Here is a 14601-nt window from a genome sequence, read left to right as displayed (position 1 = left end):
CTTATTAGTCAAGACAATTTATTTTGCATAACGAATATCACTGAAGTCATAGAGCTCAAGTTGCAATACATACTTCATTTTCTAGGCAGCAACATCTCAAGCAAACAATCCATTGGTACAACTCCAACGGCAACAAGTGTAAAAGCATTTTTTTTTTCTTCACACAGACACACAGTTGGCAAGACAGAACACACACGAAGGTAGGGAAAGCAACATTCTTCAAGCGACCTACAGTATCACAACAGGCTTGTGTCTACAAATTGTGAAGTGTCCATGTATGCATTGAACATTCTGGAAAAAGCACAGGCCAAATACTTCACACGATGAATGCACAGCAGTTTCTATTTTGTTCCAGCAAGTATTGCATCTATGTATTATCCTGTTTATATAGATAGACTTTTCTATTGTATGCAGTTTGCAGCAACATTAAGTATTCTATAAAATGCATAAGACTGTATTTAAGCTTTGGTATGCACTGCTTCTTTAGCTTTTGTTGGACTGAATGACTTGATCGCATTTTGTTCGAGGTAAGTGTACCGACTTCATTTTGGCAGACTGCCTTTTGAAGAGTTTGTGATTCTACTCCGGGTCAGAAAATATGACGATCGAGACACATGATCAACTGTCACAATGATGGCAAATGTACACAAACCAAATACACAATCCATTAAGACAATTCTTAAAAATCTGCACATGCTGTAGGCAGTTTATTTTTTTTCCTAGAGTATCAATGTCTTATAGGCTATATCACCATTAAAAATGTTAATTGGCTAAACGATAAATGCTTTATATCAAGTAAAGGGGGCTTGGTCTTTCCACTTCCCTTCGAAGGGTGTTTTTAGGTCCAATGTATATACGCAGAGCCCTTCATGAAATGGATTAACTAAGGCAACATGTAGCCGACTTGATTCCATAAGAGCACTGAAAATGAAAAGTAACTGAACTGTACCAAGTGGTTGGTTGGAGTGCATGGCATTGCGAGTTAGTGATAAAAAGTCAGCGTGTTAAAAAGCTAGATACACCTAAAAGCATAAAACAAAACAACCTTTACCTTGTACGTCACCTCTTACAGTACTCTGTGGCCCTGTGCTTGGGGGTTCTGCAATGTTAGTATGGGGAGCAGGACATTAGTTTGACAGATCAGCCTCTACAGCCGTCTGCTGATATGTTTCCTGTATTGCCAGAGCAAACAAAAAGGCAATTAGTCCCTCTTATACATAACTAAAGAACAAAAGTCACTCCCAAATACTCAAAATGCAGTTTTTCTGTACCAACAGCATGATCAGTGGACAAAAATATCTGACAGGACACGAGTGCATAACTATAGTTCTGAATAGTGATCACTTCACAACGCATGTTTTTAAATCGTGCAAACCAAGACGATATCTGGCCATTCTGAAGAAAAACAAAACAGCATATTTGTATTCACCACCCAAAATATTCATAACACCGACCATTAAAATACCCAATAAACGACATGTAACTTTGTTTTCCGAATTAAATGAACGGCATAAATACACAAGTATCAGTAATCCCTTTCAAATGTTTTAAGCACAAACGTAAACCTATAGGTGCCGGCGCTGTGAGTCTGCAGCTGCTGAAAGCGGCACTACAAAACAAAACCCAAGGTGTCTAGTGGTTCTTTGCAGTTAGAGAAGCATGTGATTGTAGATTCTGTTTGTGGTTCATGTGTTATTATCGAGTCACGTCGACTTCTCTGCACCTTGGGTGGCTTTTCCTAGTGCCGTGTGGAGAATGCATCTAGAGAGGTAGACGACGTTTGCTCTACTGTCTGTTAGTGCATTTTGCCCTAGCCTTACATCTACCGACAGTGAACCAATAAAAAGATGGTGGGGGGGGGGAGCGAGCGGTTCTAGCGACTCTGTGAAATGCGTTGCCGTATTGCCATTATATATATCTCAGTGATGCATAATAAAGTGATGGATGGCGGTGTGCATGACAGTGACTGGGGGGTTCAGTGCCGTGGTTTCATCAGTGATTCCTGGACTTAGACGTCGACAGTGCAGAGGGGTTCGCTCCCCGGCTGGGCAGACTCCATTATGGTCATCTTGGGCTTCTTCCTCGTCTCCTCCTGAAACAGAAATAAACAAAAACATTAAAATGGTGATTCATGAGGGGTTAGTTTCCAAAATGGTAATATATCTATTTTAGGGAAAACAACAAAATTTAAATCAACAAAATTTTAGTTGAGTGGGAAAACAGTAGCAGACGAGTGCGTTGAAATGTAGCAAAAGCCAAGCTATGGTAGGATCAGATAGTGAAGAAGAGCTCCCAAAGGGGAAAAAAAACAACTTTCTGTCTCTTATTTCATTACCTTGCACTTCTCTATCATGTTAGTATTCTAGGGACACAAAGTCCTTTGGCTCCTGATTTAAACTTATTGTACTGCTGCACACATTCTCATTTCTAAGGGTAAGAGAAATCAACTAAATGTCCAAAGTCTAAATGTAACACTTAATGAAGTCTAACACAGGCGATATATGACAGAACTCAGATTTAATTGACTCGGAACAATTCTTACCCTCTCCTTGGCCAGTTTCTTCATTTCTTCTTGCAGTTTGTTCAGGATGTGAAGGTTTGGCTTGTTCTTTTTGGCATACTGCTGAAGTTCAATCACACTCTTGTCCGAGTTCTCCTGCAAAAAGATCATTTGGTTAGAAAGTTGTGAAGATGAGCTTTTCTCCATGCCTTCTCCAAGATGTAGGCTGAAACCAGTATAAGGTTGAATCCTTTTTTGATAAATGAAACAACTCTTCCAACCCATTGAATTTGTTTCCAGGTTTTCCCTGACCACAGGACTCCTTACTGGAGTTGGTCTGAGGGAACCTACCTTCTTGACCATCTTATTGCTCTCTCTGCCGTACATTCGCAGCAGCGAGCCCCAGTTCTTCACGTGGGGATGAAGCATCTGCAGGATCTTCTGAGATGCCAGTTGTTTGCCAACCCTCTTGTTCTTGCCTGGTGGTGAAGATAGCAAACATACACCTGTCATTGGAAGCTATGGTGTACTGTAATAGACTGGTTAGCCTCAGACCGTGGAGCTTAGAGCTAGGTAAGGCTGGTTATCAAGAAAAAACAACAACAATTGGTACCATAACAATTTTTGGTGTTGGTATTGAGTTTTAAGTATTGGGTCTACTTACACCAACCACGCACAGTGTGCTTGCCACATGTCATCACATATTCACTCTTCTGGTTTTTCCCTGGGATCACCTCAAATTTAATGCTGGTGTCTCCCATTCCATGGTTTCTGCAGTCACAGAAGAAATGTTTCATTTAAAATTAATAGATAATTACACTCAAAATAATAATAAAACATTACATTTATGATATTAATAAAGTAATGCTGTCTTTTTCTGAGGCTGCTAGCAGGGTCCAAATAATAATATAATAATAATATAATAATAAGCACCCACCTGTTTTTCTCTTGCCTGGATGTTAACTAGCCAAATGTTAGTTGAAATTTAACATTATTCCCATGTTGCGACACACAGAAAGCACATGAGTGAACAAGTTTTATTGTCTCTTTATTATTAGGTGCTTGGGAGTACCAGGCTCTGTGTGTTTATTGGTTTCTAACAGACTTTTGCAATGCACAGTGCTTAGGGGAATTACGGTTTGCGCTCTTAAGACCGTGCAGTATGGAGGAAATATTTGGACTTAATTAAATAACTAAATCGTTCAACTGTGAAATGTCATCATGAATATGTACATCAAAATAAATTAAATTGTGAAATTATGCATTGTCAAATAAATAATTAAATTCATGAAGAGCCAATCAATTAAATCAATATCATTTCATTATCTATTCATTCACTCATTTCAGTGTTGCAAGTTGTGGCGCATTCAATGAAATAAATAATTTGTCAACTTCACCCATCAACCTTATACAGGTGAATAATTGGTTGACTTTTACAGAGAGACCTTCAAAAATAAATAAAATAATTTTTTTTTAATAAATAATAAATCATGGAATAATGCATGACCTCTTACCTTTTAAGGCACTCATGAAGAATCTGATATGGCGAGAGTAGACCTGCTTTGTTGGTCAGCTCGTACACCCTTGAGTCTTCTATACTGATATGATTAAAATACTGTGGGACAGAACACATTGAATGTTACCATTATTGAGCCATCTGCTTGTTGAAGATGCATTAACTTTCCAGGGACACTTATTCTACCTCAATGCTGGACTCTTCATTACGTGTTTCTAATGTCGGCGATACCTAAACTTTAGCTTATCCTGCATTTACTGCAGTCCACTCTGGATGAGAGCATCTTATAAATGCAGAGAATGAAAAAAAAAAAAAAAAAAAAAAAAAAATACCTCCAGTTCATCGCCCTCAACAGGCTTCTCCTCAGACGTCTGCTTCACAAAGTCAGGGATGAGGATTTCCAGTGTGGCTCGAGCTGCAGTTCACACCAAACCACCAGTGAGGAAAAAACAAAAAACAACAACACTCCAGTGATCAGTCATATGATTTCAACACTCAGTTCTACCAAGGAAACTATCCCTTGTACTCTTAATCTAGGATGAGTGCAAACAAATAATATTGGCTGGGATGTTAGAGGAAAGGGAGAGGGTGATAATAGGCATTTGAGTTAGATGGAAATATTGGTCTGCTGATATATCGGGACAATATTGGCCTTTTATTAAAAATCAGATATGGTCCAGTCGGTGTCATCCACCTCCGATATGATGGATATGATACAGTTTGTGTGATTACGTATTTATTGTAGAATTGATCAATACTACATTTCGGATTCCACACAACCATGCTTTAATATATTATTAGTAGTAATACTAATAGTAGTAGGGTTTCAATGGAGAATTTTAGTGTCTCATGGTCTAAATGTTGTTTCAGAGGCTTCTCCACCCTGCCAAGGCAAAAATTCTGGAGTGAAATACTGAATACTTTGACTATTTTCAGGCCAAAAATTTGCTAAATATTCAAATTTAAACACACTCATTATTGGCACAAAATACCTGCTATTGGCAGTTTCAAGGTGCGTCAGTGGGTTTTTTAAGATACCTCCATAAGACTTAACTTTCAACCTAGGATAGGTCTGTACAGAGGTGGACTGGCCAGAGGATAAATCAAAGAAATTACCAGCTTTATTCTTGGCAAGTTTTTTACTGCTTGCGGTTCCTGTGCCGTAGGTTACTCCGTCTATAATGACCGAGGCTCCAAAGGGTTCACTTGGGTTCTCTGTGGGACATAAAATCGCACGTTTGATTTGATGGATTACATAATGTTGTCATGTTCAACAAGATACAGATTTTACCTGAAAGTGGGAGCTGTTAAAGTGTTTTGTGTGTGTGTGTGTGTATGTGGGTCCCAAGTTTATAGTTCAGACCAGGGTGTAAATTTCACAGCGGTCATGGCTGTCAGCGCCCCTCTATTTGGCCGTGACGCCTTGTCATTTTGGCGAGCCCTCGGGCCAGTGTGGCAGGAGCGTCCATTTTGTTTTGAGTGAGTGTGTGTGTGTGTGTGTGTGTCTGGGTCAATGTGGTTCATTATTCTTTTCCCTGCCAATGTCAGGACCAAAACAGCTGTCTTTGAATTGTCGACATTTGACTAGATTTTTATTAGCCAGGGTCATGGCTACAATGTTTTGATATGAAGGGGAATACGACTAATCCCGACAAGTAGACCGATACGTTCAAATGGACCACGGCCATCACTGATTTTGTTGGCTCTCTTTGGTTGACTGATGGCTGGTGAAATTCTGAAGGTAAGCAAACAAACTCACTGAATTGATCACATTCTGTATTTTTTTCATAACTGAATTAACTCTTAATGACCATGATATTGTAGCTTTCCAATTCCATCGCTGTGCTAAATAAGGCTAACATTAGTAGAAATCACCAAATGTTTGGTTAAAGTTTTGTTGATGATTAGCCACTAGCTGTTGCATATGCTAGTGCGGTCTCTCTTAGAAGAGGCCAGCCACCAACGCTGAGCAACAGACTGCTAACCTCCAAAATGTTTTGATAGAGCCAAATATTGTTAGTCATCTGGCTTACCCCGCATCCTGGAAAGCAGGGTAATTGTTACTCCTTTTAAGGCAAGAATGACATAGGACCTAAAAGCATTGACACCACCCTACAAGACACTTACAGGAAGAAAACTTACCACATTCAAAAAAGTTGTAAACAGGTCGGACCTTTAGGACACGTTGCATATATTCATGTAAGATGCAAACTTCTGACTTTCCATTGGGGTTTATGACAAATTCTGATGAAACAAACAAAAGGCACAACATCAACAGATGAGTAGAATACACTGCACTGGATACAACTACACTGGAGAAGAGCCAGCCCAAAAGGACGAGACCTTCCACATACAGAGCAATGTCTTCCCAGTAAAGTCCTCTGTTCCAAGAGACAGAACATGGCTTCAACTTCGTTTCTTCATAAGGTCAGTTTACAAGTTACCTCAGCAATCTGACATTTGTCCAATCACTGGGAAATGTGCTTAGTTCAAGAGTACAATGACGCATCCTCCACACAGCTAACTAACAGACTCACTGAGATGTGACTGGGAATTGGAAATTACCAATCACCTTAACGAGTGTTGGCAAATAAGTCACGAAAAGACAAAAAGTGTGCAAATACCTTTTGCCAAAATTACCCACTTCTTATGGAAACATGAATTCTATGAAATTCACAATGTGCGAATCTTTATTTATAGCCCTTATGCTTACCTTTCTTAGTGGGGGCATCTTGGACCGAGAGTGTGATGAGTTTCTGGTTGGCAGGAAGGATCGGTCGCTCCGACTCTGCCTGCTTCCTCTTCATGTCTCTGTTGAACTGCCTTCGCTCGGCCCAGGTACGAAACTTCTTCACCGTCACTTGTTCAAAGTCAAAGCATTTCTCCAGGTAACTGCGAAACTCTTCAAGGTCTGTGAGGGGGTTCAATAAAAAGGAACAAGGTTAGTCTATCGTTTACTGAAAAAATATTCATTTGGATCTCACTTTTTTATCCTGGCAGTGTTCTTTTTGATACTATGGTATATGCATAAGCTCCTTCTTTCTTATGAAAAACGCTTACCTATGGACTCGTCCTTGCACACCTCCACCTTGGCCTTGACCTGTCCTAGGGCTCCCTGGGCGATGTCGCAGGCCTGGGACTCCTTGCTCTGTAGGCTGGGATTGGGGACACCCTCCCCGTCTGGTACACCTTCAGCCAGGCTGGAGGAGGCCGGGCCGTCCTCCTGTTCCTGGGCCGTGGAGTCCGGCTCGTCGGCCCTCTCTACGCCGTCGGCCTCCTCGCCGGGCTTCACTGGAGACACCTCGGCATTAGGCGTCACCTCCCCGTTCAGCTCCCTTTCCTCTTGATCCTTCATTTTCTTGTAGTGCAGACAGGGGATGCTGCTGGTGGGAGGGTCATGTTTCTGTATCAAGAGAAGGAGAAAATCAGGAGGTGTAACGGAAGGCGCAAACACTATTGTCAGGGTTCCCACCGCAGCTCTGATGTAAAATTCCATGACTTTCTAGAATGTTGGAGTGCCTTAAAAAGGGTATTCCTTCCTGGTTCATTAATGTTGTTTTTCAGCTTCAGTGGGTAAATCTGGTTTACACTACAGTTGGACTTGCTGTGGAGAAAAACAGATGAAAACCATCTAATCCAATTAGGCTTGGGCGATATCCACAATATCACATCACGGTACTGTCCTGCCAAAATATCGTGATATACAATATTATCGAATATCAGCTCAAGCCTAAATCCAATGTCGGTATGACAAAAGGTATAAAATAAATTTGGGTATATTCCTGTAAAGTGACCCTTTTGTAAAATTCCCTGATATCCCCCCCCCTCCCCAACTTCCCCAGAGAATTTATCACATTCCCTGACTTCTGGAACACACTCCTCTAAATTTCATGATATTTCATGACCAGTGGAAACTCTGTATCATCTTCCCATTCATACTAAAGATTATGATTTTTATGGCATTTCTGCTTTATTGGATAGTCACAGTAAAGACAGACAGGGAGGATGGGAGAGAGAGAGAAGGGGCTGACATGTGACAAAGGTCCCAGGCCGGATTCCAACTCAGGCTGTCGCTTGGAAGAAAGAGCTGCACTCTGGCTCTTGACAGTGAACAGCAGGAGTCAAACAGCTGAAAACATTCAACTTCCTGAAAGCATTGAACTGAATCCCAGTCCATTTAAACTGGCTGACAAAACTGGGGCCAGGAGCCAAATATGCAAGTTTTTCACTTACAGACCAAAGACAGACATGCAACCACTTCAAAACCCCTGTGCAAAAGTTGCTTCAAAGCCGTCCAAGTCGGTGTGGTAACAAGTAACTTAGCAAAGCATCTCAGTAACCACTGTTCTGTGACATTTGACTTTTTTTCCTCGTATGCTGTGGTATTGTAGTAGTATCAAATTTTTTGATATTAAACTTGGTGTCAAAATTCTGTTATTGGTACAACACTGGCCTAATGAGAGACTGTGTCACATCTTACCCTGATGCTCCCAGTCCCCAGGAAGTAGGGTCTGGACCAGGTGACCACCCTGGTCTCCCTGTGCAGGTAGACTGGAATGCCCGAGTTATGGAATGTCATGATCCATCCGTCAGGTAGAGGCTCGGTGGGCGGACGCCCCCGACCTGGCATAGGCAAAAACAAATAGACAAGATGCAGAGACTAAAATCAACTGTACATCCACATACCAGGAAGTAGCTTGGTGATTTTGTAGTTGTAGTGAAAAGCCAATGCATGAATCAAATAATTTGTAATACCAATTCTCTGAGTTACAACACTGTGGTACCACAACATTTGAACAGGTGGAATGTTTTAAAGTCAGTGTAGTTTTTAAATAGTGAGGGAGGTGCCAAGCTTGTATTAAAAAAAGCCTAGAAAGCCTAAAAGGATATTGGTCTCAATGAAATCTCCTAGTAGCACACATTAGTTTCAGGATTTGTTATAAGGTTTGATATTGCTTATTGCAGGCTTGAGAGCAACACAGCAAACAGAGGGATGCATTTTATTTGCCTAATGAAGAGGAGTGGAAATATAAAAAATGAAAATTAATTTGCTTTAATCCATATCAGCAATGCACACAACTGTGTATCACAATACTTAAAAGATACACTATAGTTTGTATCAATCCACTGCAAAATTCACTCATATCCTGGATATAATCGATGATCGATGTGTGAAGTATTGAATTGTTTTCTAACCCACAGTATTGAAACCAAATCATATCGTGAGGTCCTTGACAGTATTCAGCTCTATAACTGACAGATTGACCACTCACTCTTCAGGACAGTCTTGATTTTGGTCATCATGGGCTGAACGCCTCCTTCCCCATCGGACTGGTGGTCGCTGTCCCCGCCATACTTGTCCTCCGCCATCCGCATTTTTTTGGGAACTGGCATGCCTTCCTCCAGCAGAGCATCCACATCATTGTCAAACTCCTCCTGGAAGAAACAATGGTTAAGGCCGGGAGAGAAGGGATGGTCACAGGCTTTAGAGAATATCAAATGTTTCAGAGAAGAGGTGGTTAACTCATATAATGCCAGAAAAACACTTGGTGGGGGAACCAACAGCAAACACATACACACATTTCTATTTTAGCGCGTTATAATTCTGTTTATACACCGTTTGTGTGGACTACTGACCCGCTGCTTTGGTGTGTTGACTTCTGATAAAAGCCCTCACTCTCAATGAGGAAGTAAAGTCTGTACCCATGGAGACAGACTCTCATGGGCTTGTAAACACTAGGGGTGAGTCCCCTGGTTGGATAAGGCGACCAGATATTGTGTTTTTTCCGACTACAAGTGTCACCTTCCTTCATGACCCTTAAATAACATTGGGCCTCATTCACGAAACGTGCGAAGGATCAAATTTGATCTTAAAGTATACTTACGAACGTTTCCACGAACATTTCGGCATTCATCATTTTTTTTCTTACCTGAATTTGTTCTTTGGTACGATCAAAATCTACGTGTGTTTGGAAACAAGCGTGGGGGCATTACGCATGAAGTGGTTTCTACTTAGAATGCCTTATTCCTTAAGCGAAATCTATTAAAGCAGACTCATTCTCATATCAACAACAAAATGTGTTTCAGTCCATTTGTAAGCCTACTGATAATAACCATATTAACAAAGCTATAGGCCGATATGAACAAATTCATAGGCAATTCTATTCAATTGGAAACATGCGTGATTTAAGTGATTAATTATCGTATATATATTATCAGATATATATGTTATATTATATTATTTATTGATCAATAAAGTTCTCTTATCTTACCACAGGAACAACAGACTGTGAGCATCAAAGTATCGTCTCCAGACGCATTTCCCTATTTAAACCGCAAACAATAACACGCCATAAACATTCAATTAATTTGTGACACCAACCTAAACCTCCTACTTGTGGTTCCCCCTGGCCAGGAGGGAGCCACGACTCGGTGGTGCTGCAGAACAGCAGGGTGTTGTGTGTCTTGACCAGGGGCTGGGGACGCACGGCGCATATTGGACTGAATGGAAGTTAAATTAACCAGAGTCTCAAGACTAACTAGTTTGTCTCTCGGTGATAGAGGTTCTGCCTTGACCACATTACTAAAGCCACACCTGATAACCCTTCAGACCCCTCAGCAGCTATCATATAATTATCATACGGCCACTCGCTCCGCCACAGAGTGCACCACACTGAGCTGGAAGGACTTTGGATGGACACCGCAGGAAGAAAGCTCCTGTCAACAGCTACAGTCAAAATCAACAGTATTATTATAAAGCCTAAAGTCTGAGCTTACCATCAGATGGAGATGCTGCTTCAATTAAACCAGTGTCCAACTCCGCTGATGACTGGACACCTGACAGCACAGTCTCCATATTATTCCCCCAATCATTTTGACAGCGCCCTGCCATCCGCCTGTAGCTAATAAACTGCATCTATTTGGAATTAGACTATGGCCTAACTGTAAGTCAAACCGTTTCTTTTTCATAGAATTCAAGGTGTGTGTTTCTGATGTTGCAGCATTGACAGCATCAGTATTTTTTTCTCAGTTGCTGTCACTCCACCACTTACACTTTTAAAATGTATATATATTTTTTTCTCTCACAACAACAACACTTCTATTTAAGAGTTTGAATTTTTCTTCTTGGGTCTGTTTGCCATTTTCCACCACTCCAGTAATGCTTTCCATTTGCGCACGACCCTTCAGACAGCAGGTGTTTTATGGAGTTGCCAGTGCATCTACCTATGCTAATCAGCATCAACAGGCACACGCATCCAATTAAGGAACAAGTGGTATTCATCATCAGATACACCTGGAATACGCATTAATCGAGACTCTGCGCATGCTTCATGAATGAAAAGTAAGAAAAATTTAAGAAAAGTTTTGTGAATGAGGCCCAATGCATGCAAACAGCAGTCTCCGACTGTATTCTAGTTGTATTTAAAAAGGCCTTTGCATCCAAAGAGCACCCAAAATTTAACAGGAGCACTCTAACCTCTTCTAGCCTCTCACTTCTCATTTTCAATAAGCAAGAGAATGAAGGAATACTGATGCAAAAGTTAATTGAAATTCATGCTGCATGGTGGATCATTTGTATCCTGGCTTTACCAGCGGCTCCTAACGATGCAGAAAAGGTCTTGAGTGGTGTTCTACAAGGTATGTAATGTTTGCCAATAAGGTAGGCAACATTAAACATTCTATGTGTACATTTCAACATCAATAAATCATTACCACATTAATTTGACATTAGTATATTTACCGTAAAACAAACAAGACCATCGCCAAGAAGACTCCACCGGCCTCTGCACTGAATTTTACATTGTGTGCCACTGGGGCAGATTTGGTGGGAAACCTGCTGTATTATTTTATGGCACAAAAGGTAGATTGCTTTACGACACAAAACAGGAGGAGGGTGCTGTTATGCCGGGTGCAACCAGTGGGGCAGGAATTGGCCTTTGAAGCACTATAACTAGTGGAGAAGCAGAGGTACTGCAGCCGGTTGTAGGCTACTCGACTGGCTCGTTCCGGCCAAATTCCCCATAAACATCCATAACTTTTTTTCTCCCATATATGAAAACATTTTTCTCAGGTGTTACACTTGGCCCCTCGGGTAGGGGCATGAGCTGGCATGAGCCGGCACGAGCGCAGCTTACAATATACACTCTATCTACAAAACAATTACATTTGGGTTTCCTTTAGTTTCCACAATGTTATTAGCATGTTTAATCATTTTTTATCAGTAATTTTATTTGATGCTTTGATTTGAGAGCAAGATATTAATGATGGTTGGTGGACAATTACATAATTGACATCTCCAGTTTGAGTATGATTCATACTTTTTTGATATCATAACATAGGCTACTATAACATTATGACTACTATACAGTACAGTTGAACAATATATAGATTGGAACGCAGTTGCTCCTGTACTGACTAAAGCGCTATGTGTGCATTATTGAAACATTCTCACCATTGCAATAGTGACGTATACAGAAACATCTAATGCTGCTTTTGGCAATATGGCGGACCGTGTGACCGGCTTTCAATTTGCAAGTGAGCAGATCCATTGAGAATGAACAGCATCAATCTTGGAGGCGGACTCTACTTAATATTAACGTTGCGCCCAGTTTCTGGCAATGGCAGATGGTGTAACCACCAGTGAAAGAAACCCCCCCCCCCAAAAAAAATCACTTGCAACATCAATATGTTTATCCTCTTCAGTAAAGAGAAAGAGAAAAGTGCTCATGGAACGATGCCAGGGAGGGAGTAGCAGCGCCCTCTTTCTGAGAGAACACAATGAGATTTATAGGAAATGTGGTCTTAATTTTGAGAAATACTAGCAGCAACAATACCACTGGTGTGAGACACAGGCTACCAATCATCTTCACCATGGTCTCATTTATTTATGGTAATTATACCAACATATAACAATTAATTTGACAATGATATATTGATGTTTAAAACTGGAACACGTAGCCTCTTTAAAATAACAGTGTATTAGATTGAGTTTAGCGTAATGCTCTCACATGTATGCATTGTATTGGGGCTACACCTTATCCAGATGACATTAGAGGACAAACATGGTGCACAGCTGAACAATTTAAAGTAATCTGTGGATGATGTGAAGGGGCTCTGCAGAGGTTAAGAACAGACGTACCTCGTAGGAGTAGGTCAGGGCCTCCTCGTCCGCTTGCTCCTGCTGAACTATGACCTCAGACCTGAAGCCGCCCTGCTCCCCGTCGTCATGATCCAGGAAGTTCTCGTAGAAGTCATCCAACTCGTCCAGGACGGCAAACTCTACCTTGTTCTCCTGGTCTACCTCGGCCTCCTCTGCTCTTCTGCATGCAGAGTTCCCTACTCCGGAGCTACCCTCGGCTGCCTCCTGCTCACTAGTAGAGTCATGCAACTCACCATTCAGGCCGTCTGAACCGGCCTCCCCTCCACCCTCCTGCCCCACGCCTGTATACAACACCTTCCTGTCTTTGCTATTGCTGCTTTCCGTGAAGCTGACACTGATCTTAACATCTCGGAGCAGCTTGAGGTCTGGTAGGAACTTGGTGACCGGGGGAGCGTGGCGGGCCGTTCTGGGACACGGGGGGTTGGGGTTGGCCTCATCTGAGAGGTGGCTACAGAAAGTGACCGAGCCCTTGGCGAGGAGCTGCTGCGGCTTGACTTCCCCGTCCCCTGGGGTGTGTGTGTATCCATCACCACCAGAGCTAACGTCCATTACCTCTGCGTCACTGGACGTTTGCAGGGGAGGTGGTGGAGGTGCTCTGCCCTCGTCCTGGCCTAAATCGTCAGGCGGCTCCAAGGGGAGAGGGGGTAGAACATCATCTATCTCCATTTTCTCTGTATTAGGGACTACTTATACCTATTGGTAACTTATTCTAAAATCTGACCTGTTCAGATACTTTCTTGAACTTATCTTAATCCAAAGCACATGCAGAAGCACATCCCTGTATAGACCACGTACCAGTGTTGAATATGCTAAGCTGACTACATTGTTCTTTTCATTAATGTAGACAGCTTTCAGAATCACTGTCTCAATTATTGGAAATCACAATGCATTCAGCTTAATGTGGGGTCTAGGCACCAATCATCCTCCACTGTGATCCTCAGAGCTAGAAAAGAGGAACAATGAGAGTCGATGTGAGTAACTATAACGTAACTGTAACGCCAACGTTATTTGACAGGATAATTGACCAGCCATGGAAGGTGCCTTTTAGGCGTGTCCTTCTGAGATGCTAAGGCAAAAGGGTGACATTTATCCAATTGTAGGCAACTAGCAAAATGCATAATTAATTAAACTGGGGGAAGGGACCTCATTTTAGCGCATCTGCCCACTCTGCAGCAGTACAGCAGGCCCCTACATCTTTGCTAATATGCTAGCTAACGGGCAACCATCAGGCTGTATAGTTCAGCGCGCCAGTAGCAATGGCTAGCTAGCCCGAAACAGTCAAGTATTGGATTACATGAATACTCACCGATATACGTTACAAAACTGTCTTCTCTTGGACACCTAACTACCTTTCTAAATCATTTTATCCTCGACGCGCCACCATACGGCTTCATCAGTCGCTCCGCCATCTTGAAGAAAACCGCA

General features: G+C 41.7%; 1 protein-coding gene across 1 annotated transcript; it reads right to left on the bottom strand.

The window, feature by feature from the left end:
* Position 1: 1 nt before the first annotated feature.
* dgcr8 (DGCR8 microprocessor complex subunit) lies at positions 2-14590 on the bottom strand. Its single transcript, XM_071534298.1, has 14 exons — positions 14483-14590; positions 13156-14119; positions 9290-9452; positions 8497-8639; positions 7077-7419; positions 6730-6927; positions 6159-6260; positions 5133-5231; positions 4349-4431; positions 4015-4115; positions 3165-3271; positions 2852-2979; positions 2543-2656; positions 2-2092 (listed from the first exon to the last, which is right to left on the bottom strand). Exons 2-14 carry the CDS (start codon positions 13840-13842, stop codon positions 2009-2011), a joined length of 2352 nt encoding a protein of 783 aa, XP_071390399.1. The 5' UTR covers positions 13843-14119; positions 14483-14590; the 3' UTR covers positions 2-2008.
* Between the last annotated feature and the right edge of the window lie 11 nt (positions 14591-14601).

The sequence above is a fragment of the Centroberyx affinis genome, unplaced genomic scaffold (genome assembly GCF_046629955.1).
Source record: "Centroberyx affinis isolate AG114_WGS23_722 - 3 ecotype Tasmania unplaced genomic scaffold, CSIRO-AGI_Caff_v1 ptg002513l_1, whole genome shotgun sequence".
Classification (NCBI taxonomy): domain Eukaryota; kingdom Metazoa; phylum Chordata; class Actinopteri; order Beryciformes; family Berycidae; genus Centroberyx; species Centroberyx affinis.
The sequence above is the reverse complement of the archived record's forward strand: the minus strand, read 5'-3'. Positions and strand labels throughout refer to the sequence as shown.